The sequence below is a fragment of the Rhinoderma darwinii genome, chromosome 2 (assembly GCF_050947455.1).
Source record: "Rhinoderma darwinii isolate aRhiDar2 chromosome 2, aRhiDar2.hap1, whole genome shotgun sequence".
NCBI classification, from domain to species: domain Eukaryota; kingdom Metazoa; phylum Chordata; class Amphibia; order Anura; family Rhinodermatidae; genus Rhinoderma; species Rhinoderma darwinii.
The window spans coordinates 409648029-409668497 of record NC_134688.1 but is presented as its reverse complement, the minus strand read 5'-3'; the positions used below and the strand labels follow the sequence as shown (position 1 = coordinate 409668497).

Here is a 20469-nt window from a genome sequence, read left to right as displayed (position 1 = left end):
ATGGCGTGAAGATGTATGAGCTGTGCGAGAGTGCATCAGGGTATACATACAGGTTTAGGATATATGAAGGGAAGGACACCAGTGCTCAGCCCCCAGAATGCCCCCGCTTACTGGGAATTAATGCAAAAATTGTGTGGGATTTGGTACACCCACTGCTGGACCAGGGTTACCACCTCTACCTGGATAATTTTTATACCGGCGTCCCACTCTTCAACTGCCTCGCTTCCAGTCCTGTGGCATGCGGCACTGCTAGAAGAAATCTGAGAGGCCTCCCTAAGACTCTGCAGGGCAAACAAGAAGGGGTGAGCGCAGGGCACATTCTAGCAGCAACATATTGTGTGTCAAGTACAAGGACAAGAGAGATGTCACAACAGTACCCATGTACCTGTACGAGGTACCAGTACAGCGACCCCTAAACCAGACTGCATCCTGTACTACAATAGGTACATGGGAGGGGTGGACTTGTCAGATCAAGTCCCGAAGCCCTACAGCGCCATGCGCTGTGGTATAAGAAGCTGGCCGGGCACATCATACAGATGGCATTGTACAATGTGTACGTGCTACGTCGATGTACAGGCCAGAGGGGAACTTTCCTGGAATTTCAAGAGGTGATTATCAAGAACCTAATCTTTAGGGACCAGGAACGGGGGGGGGGGGGGCACCCAGTACTTCTGGAAGCGAGGCCACACGCATCGTACCAGGGCAACACTTTCCAGGAGAAGTTCCCCAAACTGGCAAGAAGGGAAAAAGTCAAAAGAGGTGCAAAGTCTGCTATAAGAGGGGTATAAGGGAGGACACAATATATCAATGTAACGCGTGTCCCGAAAAACCAGAGCTCTCTGTGAAAAAGTGTTTTAACATTTATCATACATCCCTTGTTTTATAATTTAACCCAATTCTACTTACCCTGATGCACTCCGCACAGCTTATCCCCCCTTATCTTTCCCTTCTGAGCCCTGCTGTGTGCCCAAGCAGCTGATAACAACCACATTGAGGGTATTGCCATACCCGGGAGAACCCACATTACAGTTTATGGGGTGTATCTCTCCGGTCAAAATGCTCACTACACCTCTAGATGAATGCCTTAAGGGTGTAGTTTTTAAAACGGGGTGACTTCTTGCGGGTTTAAACTGTACTGGGGCTTCTGCACACATGACTTTGCACGAGAAAATCCCCAGTAGGCCAAATGGTGGTCCTTTCGTTCTGAGCCCTCCCATGGGCCCAAACGGCAGTTTATCACCACAAATGGGGTATTGCTGCACTCAGGACAAATTGCGCAACAGAATGGGGTATTTTATTTCTTGTGAAAATAAGAAATTTTCAGCCAAAACTACATATTATTGGAAAAAATTAATTTTGTTTTAATTCCAAGCCCAATTCAAATAAGTTCTGTGAAAAAACTATGGGGTCAAAATGGTCACAACACCCATAAATGAATTCCTTGAGGGGTGTAGTTTCCAAAATGGGGTCACTTCTGGTGGGTTTCCATTGCTTTGATACCTATGGGGCTCTGCAAATGCGACATGGCACCCGAAAACCAAACCAGCAAAATCTGTACTCCAACAAACACATAGCGCTCCTTTCCTTCTGAGCCCTCCCATGGGCCCAAACAGCAGTTTATCGTCACAAATGGGGTATTGCCGCACTCAGGACAAATTGGGCAACAAAATGTAGTATTTTATTTATGGAGACAATAAGAATTTTTGAGCTAAAACGACATATTATTGGAAAAAATATTATTTTTTTTAATTCCCAGCCCAATTCAAATAAGTTCTGTGAAGAAACTATGGGGTCTAAATGGTCACAACACCCATAAATGAATTCCTTGAGGGGTGTAGTTTCCAAAATGGGGTCAGTTATAGTGGGTTTCCATTGCTTTGATACCTCTGGGGCTCTGCAAATGCGAGATGGCACCCGAAAACCAAACCAGCAAAATCTGCACTCCAAAGAACACACAGCGCTACTTCACTTCTGAGGCCTCCCATGGGCCCAAACTGCAGTTTATCGCCACAAATGGGGTATTGCTGGACTCAGGAGAAATTGGGCAACAAAATGGGGTATTTTGTTCCCTGTGAAAATAAGAAATTTTGATAAAAAATGACATCTTATTGGAAAAAATTTAATTTTTTTCATTTCACAGCCCAATTCAAATAGGTGCTGTGAAAAAATTGTGCGGACAAAATTGTAACAACAACCATATTTGAATTCCTTGAGGGGTGTAGTTTCCAAAATGGGGTCACTTCTGTGGGTTTCCATTGCTTTGATACCTCTGGGGCTCTGCAAATGCAACATGGCACCCGAAAACCAATCCAGCAAAATCTGGACTCCAACAAACACATAGCGCTCCTTTCATTCTGAGCCCTCCCATGGGCCCAAACGGCAGTTTATCACCACAAATGGGGTATTGCCGCACTAAGGACAAATTGGGCAACAAAATGGGGTATTTTGTTCCCTGTGAAAATAATAAATTTTGATCACAAATGACATCTTATTGGAAAAAATGTCATTTTTTTAATTTCACAGCCCAATTCAAATAGGTGCTGTGAAAAAACTGTGCGGTCAAAATGGTAACAACAACCATAAATTAATTCCTTGAGGGGTGTAGTTTCCAAAATGGGGTCACTATTCAGGGATTCCTACTGTTTTGGCACCTCAACACCTCTTCAAACCTGGCATGCTGCCTAAAATATATTCTAATAAAAAAGAGGACTCAAAATGCACTAGGTGCTTCTTTGCTTCTGGGGCTTGTGTTTTAGTCCACGAGCGCAGTAGAGCCACATGTGGGACATTTCTAAAAACTGCAGAATCTGGACAATACATATTTAGTAGTGTTTCTCTGGTAAAACCTTCTGTGTTACAGAAAAAAAATGAATAAAATTGAAATTCAGCAAGAAAAATGAAATTTGCAAATTTCACCTCCACTTTGCTTTAATTCCTGTGAAATGCCTGAAGGGTTAAAAAAACTTTCTAAATGCTGTTTTGAATACTTTAAGGGGTCTAGTTTTTAAAATGGGGTGTTTTATCAGGGTTTCTAATACATAGGCCCCTCAAAGCCTCTTCAGAACTCAAGAGGTACCTTAAAAAAAAGGATTTTGAAATTTTCTTAAAAATATGAGAAATTGCTGTTTAGGTTCTAAGCCTTGTAACGTCCAAGAAAAATAAAAGAATGTTCAAAAAACGATGCCAATCTAAAGTAGACATATGGGAAGTGTGAAATAGTAACTATTTTGGGTGGTATAACCGTCTGTTTTACAAGCAGATGCATTAAAATTCTGAAAAATGCTATTTTTTCCAAATTTTCACTAAATTTTGCAATTTTTCACCAATAAACACTGAATATATCGACCAAATTTTACCACGAACATGAAGCCCAATGTGTCACGAGAAAACAATCTCAGAATCGCTTGGATAGGTTTAAGCATTCCGACGTTATTACCACATAAAGTGAAATATGTCAGATTTGAAAAATGGGCTCTGAGCCTTAAGGCCAAAACTAGGCTGCGTCCTTAAGGGGTTAAAGTACTGATGCTTAACTTTTAGATCTCAAGTAATAAAGTATAAAAAAAAAGATATAAATGATTCCGTGCATTGCAATGGCCTTGGGTTGGGCTCCAACCAGAGCCTGGATTTGGTTTGTCCTCTATATTTGCGTGGAAATCCTTTTGGTTACCCGAATTTCTTTCCCTCATTTTCTACATTGAAGTAAAAACTAAATACCAATGGATTTCAAGTAGGGGACTGGAAAAGCTTGTTCACATAGGACTGAAAAAAGTTAAGGGCTATGTACACCTTCAAAAGTTGTTGTTTGTTTTTTTTATGAAAATGTCTGTCAGGGTGTTTGGTGCAACTTTTAAACTAGTTTTTATTCCTTTTTGAGATACAGCTGCTCTGTATTCTGTATACAGAGCAGCTGTATCATTCACTAAGATCTGAATCCTTCAGTCCCACGGAACTGAACTTAGATGTTATCGATAACAGGTGGATCCTGTGTGTCAGAGGCACGCAGGACCCTCTTTCACTAAACCCATCAGTCCCGCGGACCTGAAAGCTACAGGTGTCCGCGAACAATACAGCTGCTTTGTATACAGCATACAAAGCAGCTGTATCTCAAAAAGTAAAAATAATTGTATTTTTATAAAAACTAATTTAAAAGTTGCATACATTTTTATTTTTTTTACTAAAAATATAAATAAATGATTTTCAAAGGTTTACATATGCTTTAAACTCAGGAAACTTTTCAATGTCTGTATGAAGCTACTGTTCCTACAGCTGCATGACCGTAAACACTGTGCAGTATGTGCTATGCATGTCTGATCACGTATTACAGGATTTACTTTATACCTTGGTCTATTGAAACCAGATCACTTTACCTGACAGTAGCTCGTTTTTCGTTCACAGGTAAAAGAGGTCATGCTGAGAAATGGAACTCCACTTCCTGCTGATGTGGTGGTTGCCGGAATAGGTTTGTTTTTATTATTTACAATTCAAGAAGACCGCCTATGGCTCCACCTGTTTTCATCTACAATCCCACAATGCAAAGCTGATAGGGCATGTTCGGCATTTAGCTTAAAAAAAACAAAAAACACTATCCAGCTACAGGTAGCATACCTCAACATTATGGAATACATTTTATAGGTGAAATATGTGTTATTTAATCTCTTGCACCAACTGTTCTAGAATTCCAATAATTTACACACAAAGACGAGCCTTTTTTTAAAAGACGTCTGCGTAGGTCTGGCTTCTATACCCCCTGGCGATCAGTTGTTCTCATTGGGGGAAGCTGCATCTGGCAATACTTTTCCCCTGCAGTGCCCATTGAAGGGGAAATGTAGCATTACATAGCTGTTTATGTAAGGGTATGTGCACACGATGAGAGGCTTTTACGTCTGAAAAGACAGACTGTTTTCAGGAGAAAACAGCTGCCTCGTTTCAGACGTAAAAGCTCCTCCTCGCATTATGCGAGGCGTCTATGACGCTCGTAAATCTTGAGCTGCTCTTCATTGACTTCAATGAAGAACGGCTCAAATTACGTTGCAAAGAAGTGCCCTGCACTTCTTTGCCGAGGCAGTGAATTTACGCGTCGTCGTTTGACAGCTGTCAAACGACGACGCGTAAATTACAGGTCGTCTGCACAGTACGTCGGCAAACCTATTCAAATGAATGGGCAGATGTTTGCCTACGTATTGTAGCCCTATTTTCAGACGTAAAACGAGGCATAATACGCCTCGTTTACGCCTGAAAATAGGTTGTGTGAACCCAGCCTAATGCATGAATGTGCTGTCCATGTATAACATGGATCTTCCACAGTAGGAGCTTCTCTGGCAGACAGAGGGGAGACCCGAGCGGGAACTTCCCCTCTATGGCCTCCGTATGCTCCAATAGAGCATATGAACAGGGGATGTCGTCGTGAAACCAATCCCGGAGTCATGTTCTCGGTCCATCTGAAGATCGACAATTATGCCATGTTTTTATGTTTATGTGTTTATATGTTATGTTGAATTTAATTCAAAGTTAATTCCATGACAGTAGACTGCTGCACACTCATGATTTAACTCTTACGTGAAATGTATGTAAGAAAATGTGAAAACTGACAATAAAAAGGATATTTAAAAAAAAACTAAAAAAAAAAACAATCCCTTTTAATATAAATTCCAAATATCTTGTAGTTCACGTTAACCAATCAAGTCAAACATATAGCATTATAGCTCATGCACATTTTACGGGTCTGTGCAACCTCCGAGTGGTGCAGAGCCTTAATATGGCACCCATAGCAGCATTTCTTTTTGAGTGTATTTATACAATGCCATACAGAGGCACATGGAGTGCCCATTTTTTCTCACGACGGAGCCGCAGGGACATCATGTGCCGCAGTACAGACTCTGTATACACGTCCTGTTGAGTGTTATTTCCGTTTATTCTATGTTTCAAGTGAACTACCCTTTAATGTTCTTTTTAAATCAGGTCAGAGTAGCAAAATAAATGTTTGGTTGCTTTGGTGTTCTGCTGGCTTATACCTTTTATTATTGATGCAATAAAATTAGTAATTGTTCATTAATGTTTTGTCCAACTCTCAGGTGTAACCCCTGTGTCCAACTTCCTGAAAGGCAGCAGAGTTGCGAAGGATACTAAGGGAGCAATCTATGTTGACCAGGTGCGTATCGTATACCATGTCCCATCTTACTGAATACCCTGCATTGTGCAGTATCATTTACGTTTTTATATTGTGTAAGGAGATAGATACAACCATTTATTTCCTTCTCCCAACAACTTCTTTCTGTGTCATAATGAATGATCCAGTTGTAAATGAAACCTGAGAGCAGATTTGTAATAAGTAATGCGTATGGTACTTACTAACAGAAATGTGGATTGCTGATAAGACCCAACTGGGGTGATCTAGTTTTCCCATTTATGCTTTTGTACATAAAATTCTCATAGGTCTGTCATACCTGACAAAATAGTTTCAATCTGAATAGCACCGCCATTGTAGTAAATGAGTGAAAAGACAATGTTTGGTTTAGCAACCCACTAAGGATTTGTTACTGAGCAGTGAAGAGGAGAAAACAGGAGAAAGTAAAGAATGTGAACCAATATGGCTAGCAAAAGGACAAGTGAAAAAAGTATGTCGTCTTGGGCAGTTAGAAATTATTATGAAGCAAGAAAGTGGTGAAAGTTTAAGTTTTTTTAGAGTTTGGGACTAATTTTTGCTTTGACCGTAGGAAATGTAATATAACCAATACTCGCCTGTTAAATCCCCCACCGCTCCAGTGCTGGCGCTCTGGTAGTTTCTGCTGGTCTTTGTTTACTTGTCCTGCAGTAATGACATCACATACATCTACGTGACTGCTGCAGTAGTCTCATGCCGTACAGTCAAGCATCACCTCTGAGGCCAGTGATTGGCTGCAGAGGTCACTTTAATGTTCGGCACGCCATCGCTGCAACAAAGTAAATAAAAACTGGCGGATCATCACCAGAGCATTAGCGCTAGAGCTGTGGGGGATTTAACAGGTAGGTATTCTTTTTTTTCTTTTTTTTATTTCCTACTGTCAGGGTAATTTTTTTTTAAACTACAGAAACCCCTTTTATTTAAAGTGACTCTCCACTATTTATTATGATGTTGTTTTTAGTTCCAAAATTGTGTGCTCATTAATTTCTTAATATCTTTATAGTGGATGGAGCTCTGGTTTTCTGATGCAAATCCCCAAATTCTCTGCATTGAGATAGATTTAAAACTAGAGGGAGCTTACTGCATACTGTCTTATTATAGAGTCCAGAGTATGACCGTATGCAGAATGCTCCCTCTAGTGGCAGCTGCAGAAAGGCAGTTTTCAATCTATGTCTATGTAAGGGATTTGCAGCCCTTTGTCATAAAAACAAACTCCAATCACTATAAAGATATATTAAGAAGATTTTCTCTACAGAATTTTTACGCTATTTCGATAAAAACAAGATGTTATTCATGGGTGGAAATTCATGAATGTTGGAAAGTAGAAGCAGCAAGGTTTTCTTTATTATGGGACAAAAAGTTATTTATGATTATTCAGCTCTGGGTGAATCTATGACTGGACCTATGATCATAGAAAAAGCACTTTTTTTTTATACACAGAACAACATTTTAGAATAAATACATATTCTATAAAGGATGGAAAAAGTAATTGCCTCTAAATAAGTATGAGTCTAGGAAAAGTGCCTGCAGTACTCCGTACCTGCAGGTTAGATGCTTGTATGTGTAGTATCCATTACTTGGTGGTGAGTGGGATTTAGTGTCGCGTTCTTGGTAGTCCATCTTCGACCCCTTTTAGATCACTGTCGGTAGATCCGCTTTCCTCTTTGGAGATCTGATCCTCCTCTTGAACAAAAGTGACATATAGGAGAGTAGACATGGAGGGGGGCTTACAGCAGCGTCTCCGAGGATAAACATTACTTCTGAGTAATTTCATAGCATCGGTTTCCTCTTGTTTTTGCTTGTTGGTCAAAATACCTGATAACTGGGGACAATGTCAAGGAAGTAGAAAATTAATATCTACTTTATCTTCCAGGATTGATAGCGCAGCATAGCCCCAAATACACATATTGAGCATGAGGCCCAGGTTCCTTTCAGATAACTCAGATTTTAATGTGTAGCCCTATTCTTTATATAGACAAACGTTTACAGTGAGGGACGACTGTCTAGTGAACCTAATGTCTATGCAGAAATAGCTATGGTTTAATTCTGTTGTAAATGAAACCTATTTCCGTGTGTAGAAAATGTGCTAAACAAAATTGCTATGCCGTATGAGAATAATGGGAACTCTATTGTGACAGACATTAAAAACCATTTTCAGACAGATATTTATAGTACGGAATGATTGCGGTATCTCTGCAGTGTATTTTAATTTTTTTCTGTAGTTCATGCGTACCAGTGTGCCTGACGTCTATGCAGCTGGAGATGTTGTATCTTTTCCTCTTGCCATGATGGATGGACATAGGGCCAATATCGGACACTGGCAGATGGCTCACTCTCATGGTATGGTGTATTTTGTTAATTATTTTGAAATGTTTACCATTTACAAGGAAAAGTGTTAATGTCACACACTTAACTTGGGTTGTCACAGTTGGAGAATAACTATGGGAACGATGTGAAAAATACTTGGCTTAAAGGGGTTTTTCAGAACCAATTAACTAATTTCTATTTCACTGCACATATGAAAATAATGTAATATACTTACATTTTGACTTCATCTTCTAACACCCGATCCTTTACTTCCGGCGCAAGCTTGGCCATGATCTGAGTTCCGTTTTCCAGACGGCTCAATGTACGGGTACGTCATTCCTGATGTCACTGTACACTGAGAAGTGGTGGACCGGATACTCCCTTTCTTCTGATAGTTTTCGGTCTGCTGCTAGGGGAGAGAAACACTGCTAGTCTATGAGCATGCGTGGTTTCTACACTAGCAGTGTTTACCACGCATGCCCACTCCTGCGCTATCACAGCGCCTGCGTGGCATTTTCTCCCCCTTAGCAGCAGTCCGGAAACTATCAGAAGAAATTATGTAATGACAGGAGCCAGTTGCTAGTAGCGCTCTGACCAGGACTCCGGTGCTGGGGTTAGGGGATTCCACAGAGTCCAGGAGCAGAGCCTATACTAGCGCTCTGCCCGGGATTCCGGCTCTGGGGAAGACCCAGACAACACTCTCCATATATGGACAGTGATGTCAGGTGACTGCCCAGAGTCCCGGAGCAGAGCCTATGCTAGCCCTCTGCCCGGGACTCCGGCACTGGGGTAGACCCTGACAACACTCTCCATATATGGACAGCGATATCAGGTGATTCCCCAGAGTCCCGTAGCAGAACCTGTACAAGCACTCTGCTCTGCTCTGGGACTCTGGCACTGGGATCAAATGAAATTTTTTTTTCACTATTATGTAAGAGAGTGTTGTTTGGTACAGCACTGATATGTTGCACGTTTAGGGTATGTTTACACAGCCTATTTTCGGGCCGTAAACGCCTGAAAAACGGCCGAAAAATCGGAAGTAGAACGCCTCCAAACATCTGCCCATTGATTTCAATGGGAAAACAGCGTTCTGTTCCGACGGAGCGTTTTTCGCGGTGGTTTTTTTACGCGTAAAAAACCGCCCACGAAAAAGAAGTGCGGGACACTTCTTGGGACGTTTTTGGAGCAGTTTTCCATAGACTCTATTGAAAAAAGCTCCAAAAACGGCCGTAAAAAACGCAGCGAAAATCTCTTGAAAACAGCTCCGTAATTTGAGAAGTTTTTGACTCTGCATGTGAACATACCCTTATCGTTGGCTCTCACTGATCTAATGAGAGCAGTAAAATGGCAACGGTGATTGTTTATAGCTGGGTGTAGGAGGCGTGATGAGTCCCTGCTGCCGGCGCATTGCATGCTGGGACAGAAGCGGTACATGCCGGGAACTGTATGACCGGAAGAGCAAGACAACGAACACACAGAGGTAAACAAACCTCTTAATGTAAACCATAGAGAATAATGGTAAAAGAAAAAAAAAATGTAGATCAAGATATTCAGGGGGCAATAATAGATAAATTGTGAAGTGTTGCAGTGATCTAAAAAAAAAAAAAGTACTGGAAAACCCCTTTAAAGTGGGGAGACACACACACACACTTTAATCACATCAATTGGCCATTTACACACCAATTTAGAATGAAATTGGTTTATTGGACAGACATTGGTCAGATATCTTACATGTAAAAGCACCCTTGCATACATTTGTGGATATATAGCTTTAGGAATATCAATCAAGCTCAAATTCACACCTTGTTGTCCATTTATTCATACATTTCTAGTAGGAATAACAGGAATGATGCAGCATTCTAAGACATATGTTCCAAAATTGTTATGTTAAAGGGAATACAATAATTTATTAAAACAGATCTGTCAGTAGAGCTGACAGGTTCCCTTTATTTTTACATCATCTTCTTTACTGAATACAATTTGACACTTAGGATGAAGCAGCTTAGAACATAGAATCGGTTTGGCTCTGCTCACATTATGTTTGAACCCTATTTTCGGGGTATGCGCCAAAAGTATCCATAGTGTCCTTTTTGGCATACGCTTTGTAGTAAAAAAACAAAAAAAAAAACAATACTGTGTGGTATACATTTTGGTTTTTGTTTTTTACAATTGGGGTCAATTAGTGACGTATCCCACTGAATGAGTATACGCTGATATACCTCTAGCAGAAGGCTGCGACGTATATGTTGGGAGATTCTCCAGAAGTATACCGCTGATGTAGGGCTGCCACCTGATTTGAACAGCCTAAGTTGCAGTCTTGAATTTATCATTTTTAACGTCTAGTATATTACACAGTTAGGGTATGTTCACACGATGAGAGGCATTTACGTGTGAAAAGACAGACTGTTAACAGCTGCCTCGTTTCACACGTAAATGCTCCTCCTCGCATTTTGCGAGCCGTCTGAGACGCTCGTAAATCTTGAGCTGTGCTTCATTGAGTTCAATGAAGAACAGCTCAAATTACGTGGCAAAGAAGTGCCCTGCACTTCTTTGCCGAGGCAGTCCATTTACGCGTCGTCGTTTGACAGCTGTCAAACGACGACGCGTAAATTACAGGTCGTCTGCACAATACGTCGGCAAACCCATTCAAATGAATGGGCAGATGTTTGCCGACGTATTGTAGCCCTATTTTCAGACGTAAAAGGAGGCATAACACGCCTCGTTTACGTCTGAAAATAGGTCGTGTGAACCCAGCCTTAGGCTGTGGAGCATTTATTATTCTTAAATAAATCATGTAATCTGCCAGTGTCATAATCTACAGCTAGCTTCAGTGACCTCTCACATAATCTGAAATGTAGCCCGTTTACTGACGTCACATTCTACTGAGCAGATCCGGTGTCTCTTTATTTTACAGATCATGCTTCCACACTAAATCCGTTTTTATATTGTGACTACGGCACCTATAACATTAGTCTTCACATATTTGGCCAAAATATTATGTAGACGTGAAAGCTTATACATTAGATGGATTTATAAAAATCACGTACGATCCTCACATTGCGCGCTCATCGATTAAGATCTATGATAAACAATAGTTTTAGTGTTTATCGCTGCTACTCTCCTGTTATTACACTGGCCAATTATGATTCCAATCCCTTACAAACAAGCAAATTGTCTCAATAATAGGCCAGTGTTCATGGGTCTTAATATATTTAGTGTGGTGTACAATGTCTAGGACTATCCCTTTCAGGATTATTTCTTTTTAACAAGTAGGCTGAAAAAAGCTTTAACGCGTCACTGTAATTTACCTCAACTTCATGTCCGAAGTTATGATCAGTGGGGTTCCCGTCGGTTTTCCTTGTCTCTTCTTGTGGAACTGAGTGTTGGCAATATATTGTCCGTGGAGAGTTGAGGACCTCTGATGGGAGTCAAACCGGCACGGCTCACAGTAGAGCAGCACAACCCCTTCATTCCAGCCATTGGTGGAGGTTGTAGCACTTGGAATACGTCCGAACTTCTGACATGTCTCTATGATAGTGACTCTTTAAATTGTGCCTTCAGCCAAACCTGAAAACTCGACCATGCTCCTATGGGTATATTTTAGTACGCATATTATGGCTGCAACACGCGGACCACCCATGCTTCAACTGAATCGAACGCAGATTACAATAGAAATATGTGGTGATCTAAGTTCAGTTCAGTCAATCTACAGGAGAGCCAGGTATTGCATTCATAATATGGAAATGGCCTACATCCTGGATTTTAAGGCTATGTTCACACAGAGTATTTTGCCGAGTTTTTTGACGCGGAAACCGATTCGCAAAACTCGGCAAAAACGGCCATAAAATGCCTCCCATTGATTTCAATGGGAGGCGTCGGCGTCTTTTTCCCGCGAGCAGTATAACTGCCTCGCAGGAAAAAGAAGCGACATGCCCTATCTTCGGGCGTTTCCGCCTCTGACCTCCCATTGACTTCAATGGGAGGCAGAGAAAGCGTATTTCGCTGTGTTTTATGCCCGCGGCGCTCAATGGCCGCGGGTGAAAAACGGCGCGAAAATCGGCGTGCAGGGAGAGGAAAATCTGCCTCAAACTTCCAAACTGAATTTTGAGGCAGATATTCCTCCTGCAAAATACTCTGTGTGAACATAGCCTAATGCAGTTTTTTGTTTTAAGCTAAACTGAGAATACAAAACAAAATGTAAACCACTTTCATTTATCCTTCTCGCTTTATACTCAACTCCCGCTTCTAAAAAAACAAAACCTGCAAAGTGAGAACACAGCCGTATGTGTAGTAACTGCGTGCAGCCTTTAGTTGTTTGCGCTCCACTTCTCACATGACAAGTAGCTACTTCCTGTCAGCCATTTTGGTTCTCTGGGGGGGCTATTATCTTGGTCTCCAAAGTCTGTGTCTGTTTATATAGCCCACCCCCTTCCCTGTCAGTTTACCTTCATGTCAATGTATGATAAGTCTCTCGACTTATTCCTCTCACTGTGCAGAGACATGCAGGACTGAATGTAGAGGTCCTATTTGGGCTTGTTCACATGTAGCTGAATTGGTGCATATTGTCCATCTGGAATTGCGGACAGAAAATACGCAGTGGAATACAGTAGCAGCAAAGTGGGTGTGATTCATCCATACGCTGAGGAAAAATTGCGTCCAGAAATTCACCTGTGGTGCGCAATTTTAAATTTCTGTAGCATGTTAATTATTGCTGCGGAAAGTGGACTGATTTCCTGCGTTTTTCTAATGTACTGAGTATTTTGCTGCATAATTTCTTACAGGGGGTGGAAATGACATCACAGGAAGAAGAAATATCCCCATCACACAGCCCTTGAAAAAAACGCACCAAAAATCGGCACTATTTTACGCAGTAAAAAAACGCAAGAAATGGTGCAGATTTTCCGCAGTCGATGCGTAAATGCTGTGGACATTTTCTGTTGCATGTGGACAAGCCCTTACACGGTGCCGATATGGGCCGTGAAAATAAACTGTTCAACGAGGCAGCTCCTTGATCGGCGCTCGTTTTCTCCTTTCACAAGGAGCAATGATCAGTAATGTATGGGGACGAGCGATCGGTACTACGATCACTCGTCCCCATGCATTTCTATTATGTCGGCAGCATGTATCCCTGTTTACAGAGAGATGTGCTGCTGAAAACGGTAATATTTCTTGCTGCATAAATGATATGATGAGCCGTTTTTCATGTCAGAGGTGCAACCGTGCTGCACGCGTTATTGCGCATCTCCATAGACTAGAGCCTATGGAGGGATGCGTGAAGCACAATACATAGGACATGTCCTATTTTTTTTCACGGACACTTCACAGAAAAATTTTATGGCTCTTGGAAGGCGGGGAGTGAAAAACAAAACTTTATTAAAAAAAATAAAAAGGGATTTAATTGTGCAAACGCTGCAAAAAATTAAAAAAACCTATAAATATGGCATCGCCGTAATCGTATCAACCCACAGAATAAAGTAAAATTGTAATTTATAGCGCACGGTGAACGCCGTGAAAAAAAAAATTGCTCTTTTTTTGGTCACCTTTGCTCTAAAAATAAATGTAATAAAAGTGATCAAAAAGTTGTATGGACCAAAAATTGGTACCAATAAAAACGACTGCTCGTCCTGCCAAAAGTAAGCCCTCACGCCGCTCAATCGACCAAAAAATAAAGTTATGGCTCTCAGAATGTGGTGAAACAAAACAATTTTTTTTTGTAACAAATAGTTTTGTTTTTTTTTGTAAAAGTAGTAAAATATAAAACCGCTTATCAAATTTATATCACCGTAATCTTATTTAGCTGCAGAATAAGGCCGGATTCACACGAGCGTGTGCGTTTTGCGCGCGCAAAAAATGCGGCGTTTTGCGTGCACAAAAGGCACTTGACAGCTCCGTGTGTCAGCCCTGTATGTTGCGTGGCTGCGTGCTTTTCGCGCAGCCGCCATCATTATGACACTCCGTTTGGATGTTTGTAAACAGAAAAGCACGTGGTGCTTTTCTGTTTACATTCATAGTTTGACAGCTGCTGCGCGAATCACGCTCGTCCCACGGAAGTGCTTCCGTGTGGTGCGTGTGATTTTCACGCACCCATTGACTTCAATTACCTTACATTACAGTACATTATATGGCACTTTAACTGGTGTCAATCGAAACTACAACTCCTCCTGCAAAAAAACAAGCCTTCACACCACTCTATTTACGGAAAAATAAAAATGTTATGGCTCGTGGAAGGTGGGAAGTGAAAAACGAAACTGAAAAAGCAAAAAAAGGATCTGTCCTGAAAGGGTTAATTACTTGCCGTAATCGGGAGAAATAGCTTTACAAATGTTGGGGTGCTTTTTCTCCTCTGTGAAACTGAAAATGTCACAATTTTAGTGGAAAAAATGTTGATATTCATTTTCACGGCCTAATTCCACTAAATTCTGCAAAAAACCTGTGGGTGTAATTTCCAAAATGGGGTCACTTTGTGGGGGTTTCCACTGTTTTGGTACTACAAGACCTCTTCATACTGGACATGATGCCTAAAATATATTCTAAAATAAAGGCGGCACCAAAATCCTCTAGGTGCTCCTTTGCTTCGGAGGCCGGTGCTTCAGTCCATTACCGCACTAGGGCCACATGTGGGATATTTTTAAAAACGGCAGAATCTGGGCAATAAGTATTAAGTTGTGTTTCTCTGGTAAAACCTTCTGTGTTACACAAACTGTATTACAAATGAATTTTGGCAAAAAAAAAATAAACTAAATTTCGCCTCTACTTTGCTTTAATTTTTGTGAAACGCCTAAAGGTTTAAGAAACTTTCTGAATGCTGTTTTAACCCCTTAATGACCAGGCCATTTTGCTCGTTAATGACCAAGGATTATTTTAGTTTTTCTCACGGTCGCATTCCAAGCGTCGTAACTTTTTTTTTTATTCCGTCGACATAGCCGTATAAGGGCTTGTTTTTCGCGGGACGAGTTGTATTTTGTAATTGTACCATTTTTAGATGCTTATAATATATCGATTAACTTTATTTTAGGAGAGAAATTAAAATAAGCAGCAATTCCAGCATTGATTTTCACGTTATAAATTTATGCCGTTTACTATGCAGCGTAAATAACGTGTTAACTTTATTCTATGGGTCGGCACGATTACGGGGATATTAAATATGTAAAGGTTTTTTATGTTTTCCTACGTTTTCACAAAAACCCTTTTAGAAAAAAATTACTTGTTTTTGCATCGCCTCATTCCAAGAGGCCGTATGTGGGCTTGATTTTTGCGGGCCAAGGTGTAGTTTTCATTAGTACTATTTTGGGGTACATAGGACTTATAGATTAACTTTGCTTTCATTTTTTATGGGGGAAAAGAGAATTTTGCCGGTTTTTTGCATTTTTTTTTTTTGGACGCTGTTCATCCGGCGGTTTAATTAATGTGGTATTTTTATTGTTCAAGTCGTTACGATCGCGGGGATACCATATATGTGTATGTGTTTTGTTTTGACACTTTTACATACACTTCTCTTCACAACGCCGTGTTGGTAAAAAAGTAAAAACACGCCCAGTTGTCTATTAAGAAACTAATTAGCATAAATTTAAAATTGCGCATAACTTACTCAAAATTGATTTTTAAAAATAAAAACCACTGCTGTTCTCTACATTACAGCGCAGATCAGATTATGTAGGAGATAGGGCACTTATAATATGGTAACAGAGCCTCTTTAATGGGAGCACGGGCCGCAAATGCGGATGACTGTCCGCAGCCAGCCGTGCCCGTAATCACTGACTGATTAAGGGCACGGTCGTGTACATGGGGCCTGAGTCAGTTGGTATGAAAAAGTTTAGGATGGACGTTCTTACGGTTATCAAACACTTACATGGAAATACACCAGCCATCCATAAACTGCAAACAACATTCATCCTACGACCGTGAACTTTCCTGCATGATGGCGGTTTCACAGCGATAATACAACAGAGCGTCATGTGAATTTTGCCTTTGATTAGTTCTTGAAACATAATTATGAGTTTGGACATTGGATGTGACTGAAGGAAATAATTATACCTCAATCCAATTGTGCAGCTTTGCAACATTGTGGAATAACCGCTGTTTCAGCGGTCCTCAATACTATCCCCAATACAACAATTGTGTGCAGCCTTGTCCTTGTATCAGCAATGGTCCTGAATACGTTGAAAAAGCTCTAGCTAGTTATATGTGAATCAGGCGATCTAACTTGGAATTGGATAAGCATTCTATACTTTCTTTTTGCAGAGTTGTATATATCTAGATAGTTTTGGAACAGTAGGTCGCACAGCTACAATGCAGGCGGCGTATGTGCACACTACATGAAATACAAAGACAATTTGTCATCAATTTCTGTTAAGCCATTGCTACCGTCTTTCATAAATGGTTACCTGCAGGTGTGTGCGTTCTGACATTATTTTACATGAATAAATGTATTAAAATTAGTAGTTTCAGACAAATGTCATCTATATTGGACAGAACCTGTAACACAACACATAAAAAGAATCTCATTATTTATAGGCCGCATTGCTGCCCTTAACATGCTGAACAAGCAAGTGCCTGTGACCTCAGTGCCATTTTTTTGGACATCTTTGTTGGGAAAGAGTATTCGTTATGCAGGTGTGTATGTATACAATCACACACTGGGATTATCTACATTTTTGTATGATTATTAAAAGGTTTTTCCCAAAATAAGGCTATTTTTTCTTTATTTATTACAAGATTAATTCAATTTAAGAGGTTATCCAAATTTGATAAGCTGATCATGTGTTACTCTGCTGGGACCCATAGCAATCATTTATCTGGGTAAAAACCAGGCACCATGTGTTCATTTCCCCTGCAGTGCCACCCCAGGTGAAATGAAGCATTACACAGTTCTCATTCAAATAAATGTGGTCCATGTACTACACAGATAGCTGGGGTCCTCCAAAGCGAGACACTTTGTTTTGGCTCTCCTCTCAGACTAGTAGATGTGTCCTGAGCAGGAGAGCCATCTCTATTAAAGGGGGTTGTCCTGTATTACAACTTAATTTTTTACTAAAATATGTCCCATTTATTCTTATATCCCCTCACATGTTAACATTGCAGCAGCGGTTCAGCCCATGCATAGCTCCCCCCCCCCCTCTCCTTACGTTAGGCACATGACCTTTTCATGTGGCGACTTTTTTTAAAAATGTTTTTGTAAACTGTTCAAGCGATTTGCATCTTAGCTTGGTACTTTAATAATCTATTAAATTTTGTACATTTTCTCTTTGCAGGATACGGGGAAGGCTACACAGAGATTGTGATGAAAGGAACACTTGAAGAACTGAAGTTTTTGGCTTTTTACTTGAAGTAGGCAGGTTTTTTTTTCCCTCTCTTGTAAGAGCTCATTCAGACTAGCGTGATCCTCGTCCGTGTAAAGAACTCACAGCACACAGACCTATTCATTTCAATGGGTCTATTCAGACTTGCGTGAGTTTTCACGCAGCGATTTGTCCGATATTGGAGCGTTTTTGCGCACCTAGCCACCTATTGAAGTCTATCGGTGTGTGAAAACCACGTATAGCAGACGTACAATATCAGTGTGAGGTTTTACGCATCAGATACAAAAGAAAGGTAGGGAAAAGGAGGAAAAAAAAAAGTGCTTGCGTGGACAAGAAAAACGCATGCCACACGCGAAGCAAACTGATGCCAATACGCAACAGACATGAAACGTAGAAAAACATTTTATTTTATTTTTTTACACCTACAAATCACACTCATCTGAATGTAGCCGGAGGGCCCATTCCCACGAACAACATCCGTGTGCTGTGCATGGAAATCACAGTGATTTCAATGGGGCCGTCCACGCAGTGAGAGTCCGCTGTGTGAAACTCACTGCATGTGTTATATTGGGGCGTTTTCACGCACCCATTGAAGTCAATGGGTGTGTGAAAATCACACACAGCACACTGATGCAATTAGATTGAAGAAAAACAAAAGTGCTTTGCGAGTGCGTGAATAACACATGCCACTCGCAAAGCACACTGATGCATAACACAACACACATGGACCAGATTCACGTGTGTGAATCGGTTACACTCATGTGAATGTACCCTAAGAGTATGGAAACTTATTTATTTTATCTTAATTCCTCGTGCAGGGATGATCTTGTGGTTGCTGTATCAAGCATGAACTTTGACCCTGTCGTGTCTCAGGTGGCCGAAATAATCTGCTCTGGTAAAAGAATCACCAAAAAGGATGTGTTGTAAGTACCCTCTTTTCCAAAATGTTATCGTGGGAAACATGTATGTACTGCTTCATAAACTACTGCTAGAGGTCTGAGTCTCGAAGACCCCAATAGAGAACTGCAAAAGCAGTTTAAGGGTATGTTCACACGGCCTATTTACGGACGTAATTCGGGCGTTTTTGCCCCGAATTACGTCCGAAAATAGCGCCTCAATAGCGCTGACAAACATCTGCCCATTGAAAGCAATGGGCAGACGTTTGTCTGTTCACACGAGGCGTATATTTACGCACCGCTGTCAAATGACGGCGCGTAAATAGACGCCCGCGTCAAAGAAGTGACCTGTCACTTCTTTGGCCGTAATTGGAGCCGTTATCCATTGACTCCAATGAATAGCAGCGCCAATTACGTCCGTAATTGACGCGGCGTTCAAGCGCCTGCACATGCCGGTACGGCTGAAATTACGGGGATGTTTTCAGGCTGAAACATCCCCGTAAGTTCAGCCGTAACGGACGCCCTCGTGTGAACATACCCTTAAGTGGAAACCGCTTTCATTTGGTAATTTTAAAAACGTATGACAGACTGTGTGTATCATTGGATACTATCAGAACTTCTTGTCCTTGGGTGTCTGAGGTTTATGTTCACTGCACTAGTTTATGGCTGCTCTGAGCAGGTGATCAGAGATATAAACCAGCGTAGGAGCTGGAATGTTTCTGGTCTTAAAAGGGTTCTCATAAGAGCAACATTTATCATGAAGTTGGAATAGACCGGTCAAGCATCCGCACTTCCACTCCATTCAAAGTCTATAGGACAGCAGCGATAGCGGAGTACTCGGCTATATCAATCAGTCCCATAGACTTGGAACGAAACGGCAGCAGCACACCTGTTCAACCGCCACTCTATTCAAACTCAACTCCTCTTTAGGCAATTCACACGAACGTGTTAAATATCAGTCGGACGACCGTTGAAATAACGGACGTCTCACGGACCTATATTATTCAATGGGGCCGTTCACACAGCCCTTGTTTCAACAGACTGTGTGAAGAGTCTGTGGGAAAATAGGACGTCCTATCTTTTCACGCATCCCTCCATAGACTCAACTATTGGGGGGATGTGTGACATTGCATCCCACAGTGCTGAGCACGGATGTACCTCGAACATGAAAAACTGCAGTTTTTCACGTCCAAGATGCACAGCGATCGTGTGAATCAGGCCTTATTCTGCAGTTGTCCAGTGTGAAAGAACATGGAGCGGAGGACCTCCCCCCAAGTGCATGTTGGGGCCCCTCGAGAGCCTGTCAATAAGTGATAAAGGTGTTATGCCAAGATCAACATTTAAGTCTGATGTCAAACTAGGAGTGTTACAAGGCTTAAAGAAGTCCACAACTTGATTGTAGTACAATGTTGCACTCAACGAATGAGGGCCAGTATGTATATCTATAGACTTTGTGCTGATGTAAGCAAGTTGGGTTCTCTTTTTGCACTTCAACATAAACGTTCCAAATACACAGAAAATCTTATGTTTCTGCCAGAATAGTCTAACGCTATTGCCTTTACAGTCATGGTGCTATAGGTTAAGATTCACACAGGATACAGCACCACTCCAAAAAATAGGAAGAGACTACATAACCACATTCTTTCTAGAAATTAGAATGTCCGTATACCCCCCCAAAACCCTCACAGACTAGAGATTGCATTTGAAGACGATCCAGATGTCTTGCTCTTTGATCACTTTTCTTTAATTGGCATAAGCGACCTGTCATTCGCAGCCACTTCTCACGTGCAGTGCTCAACATTTG

The 20469-nt window shown here is 41.2% G+C and overlaps 1 protein-coding gene across 3 annotated transcripts in view; it reads left to right on the top strand.

Annotated features, from left to right (window-relative positions):
* The window catches only part of LOC142743420 (apoptosis-inducing factor 3-like), a 119672-nt gene that overhangs the window by 96578 nt on the left and 2625 nt on the right, over positions 1–20469 (top strand). For all 3 annotated transcript variants that reach the window (XM_075854175.1, XM_075854173.1, XM_075854174.1), the window contains exons 13-18: positions 4399–4462; positions 6075–6151; positions 8386–8503; positions 16985–17083; positions 17722–17797; positions 18588–18692. In XM_075854175.1, coding sequence (XP_075710290.1) covers positions 4399–4462; positions 6075–6151; positions 8386–8503; positions 16985–17083; positions 17722–17797; positions 18588–18692 — 539 coding nt within the window. The remainder of the gene's footprint in view (positions 1–4398; positions 4463–6074; positions 6152–8385; positions 8504–16984; positions 17084–17721; positions 17798–18587; positions 18693–20469) is intronic.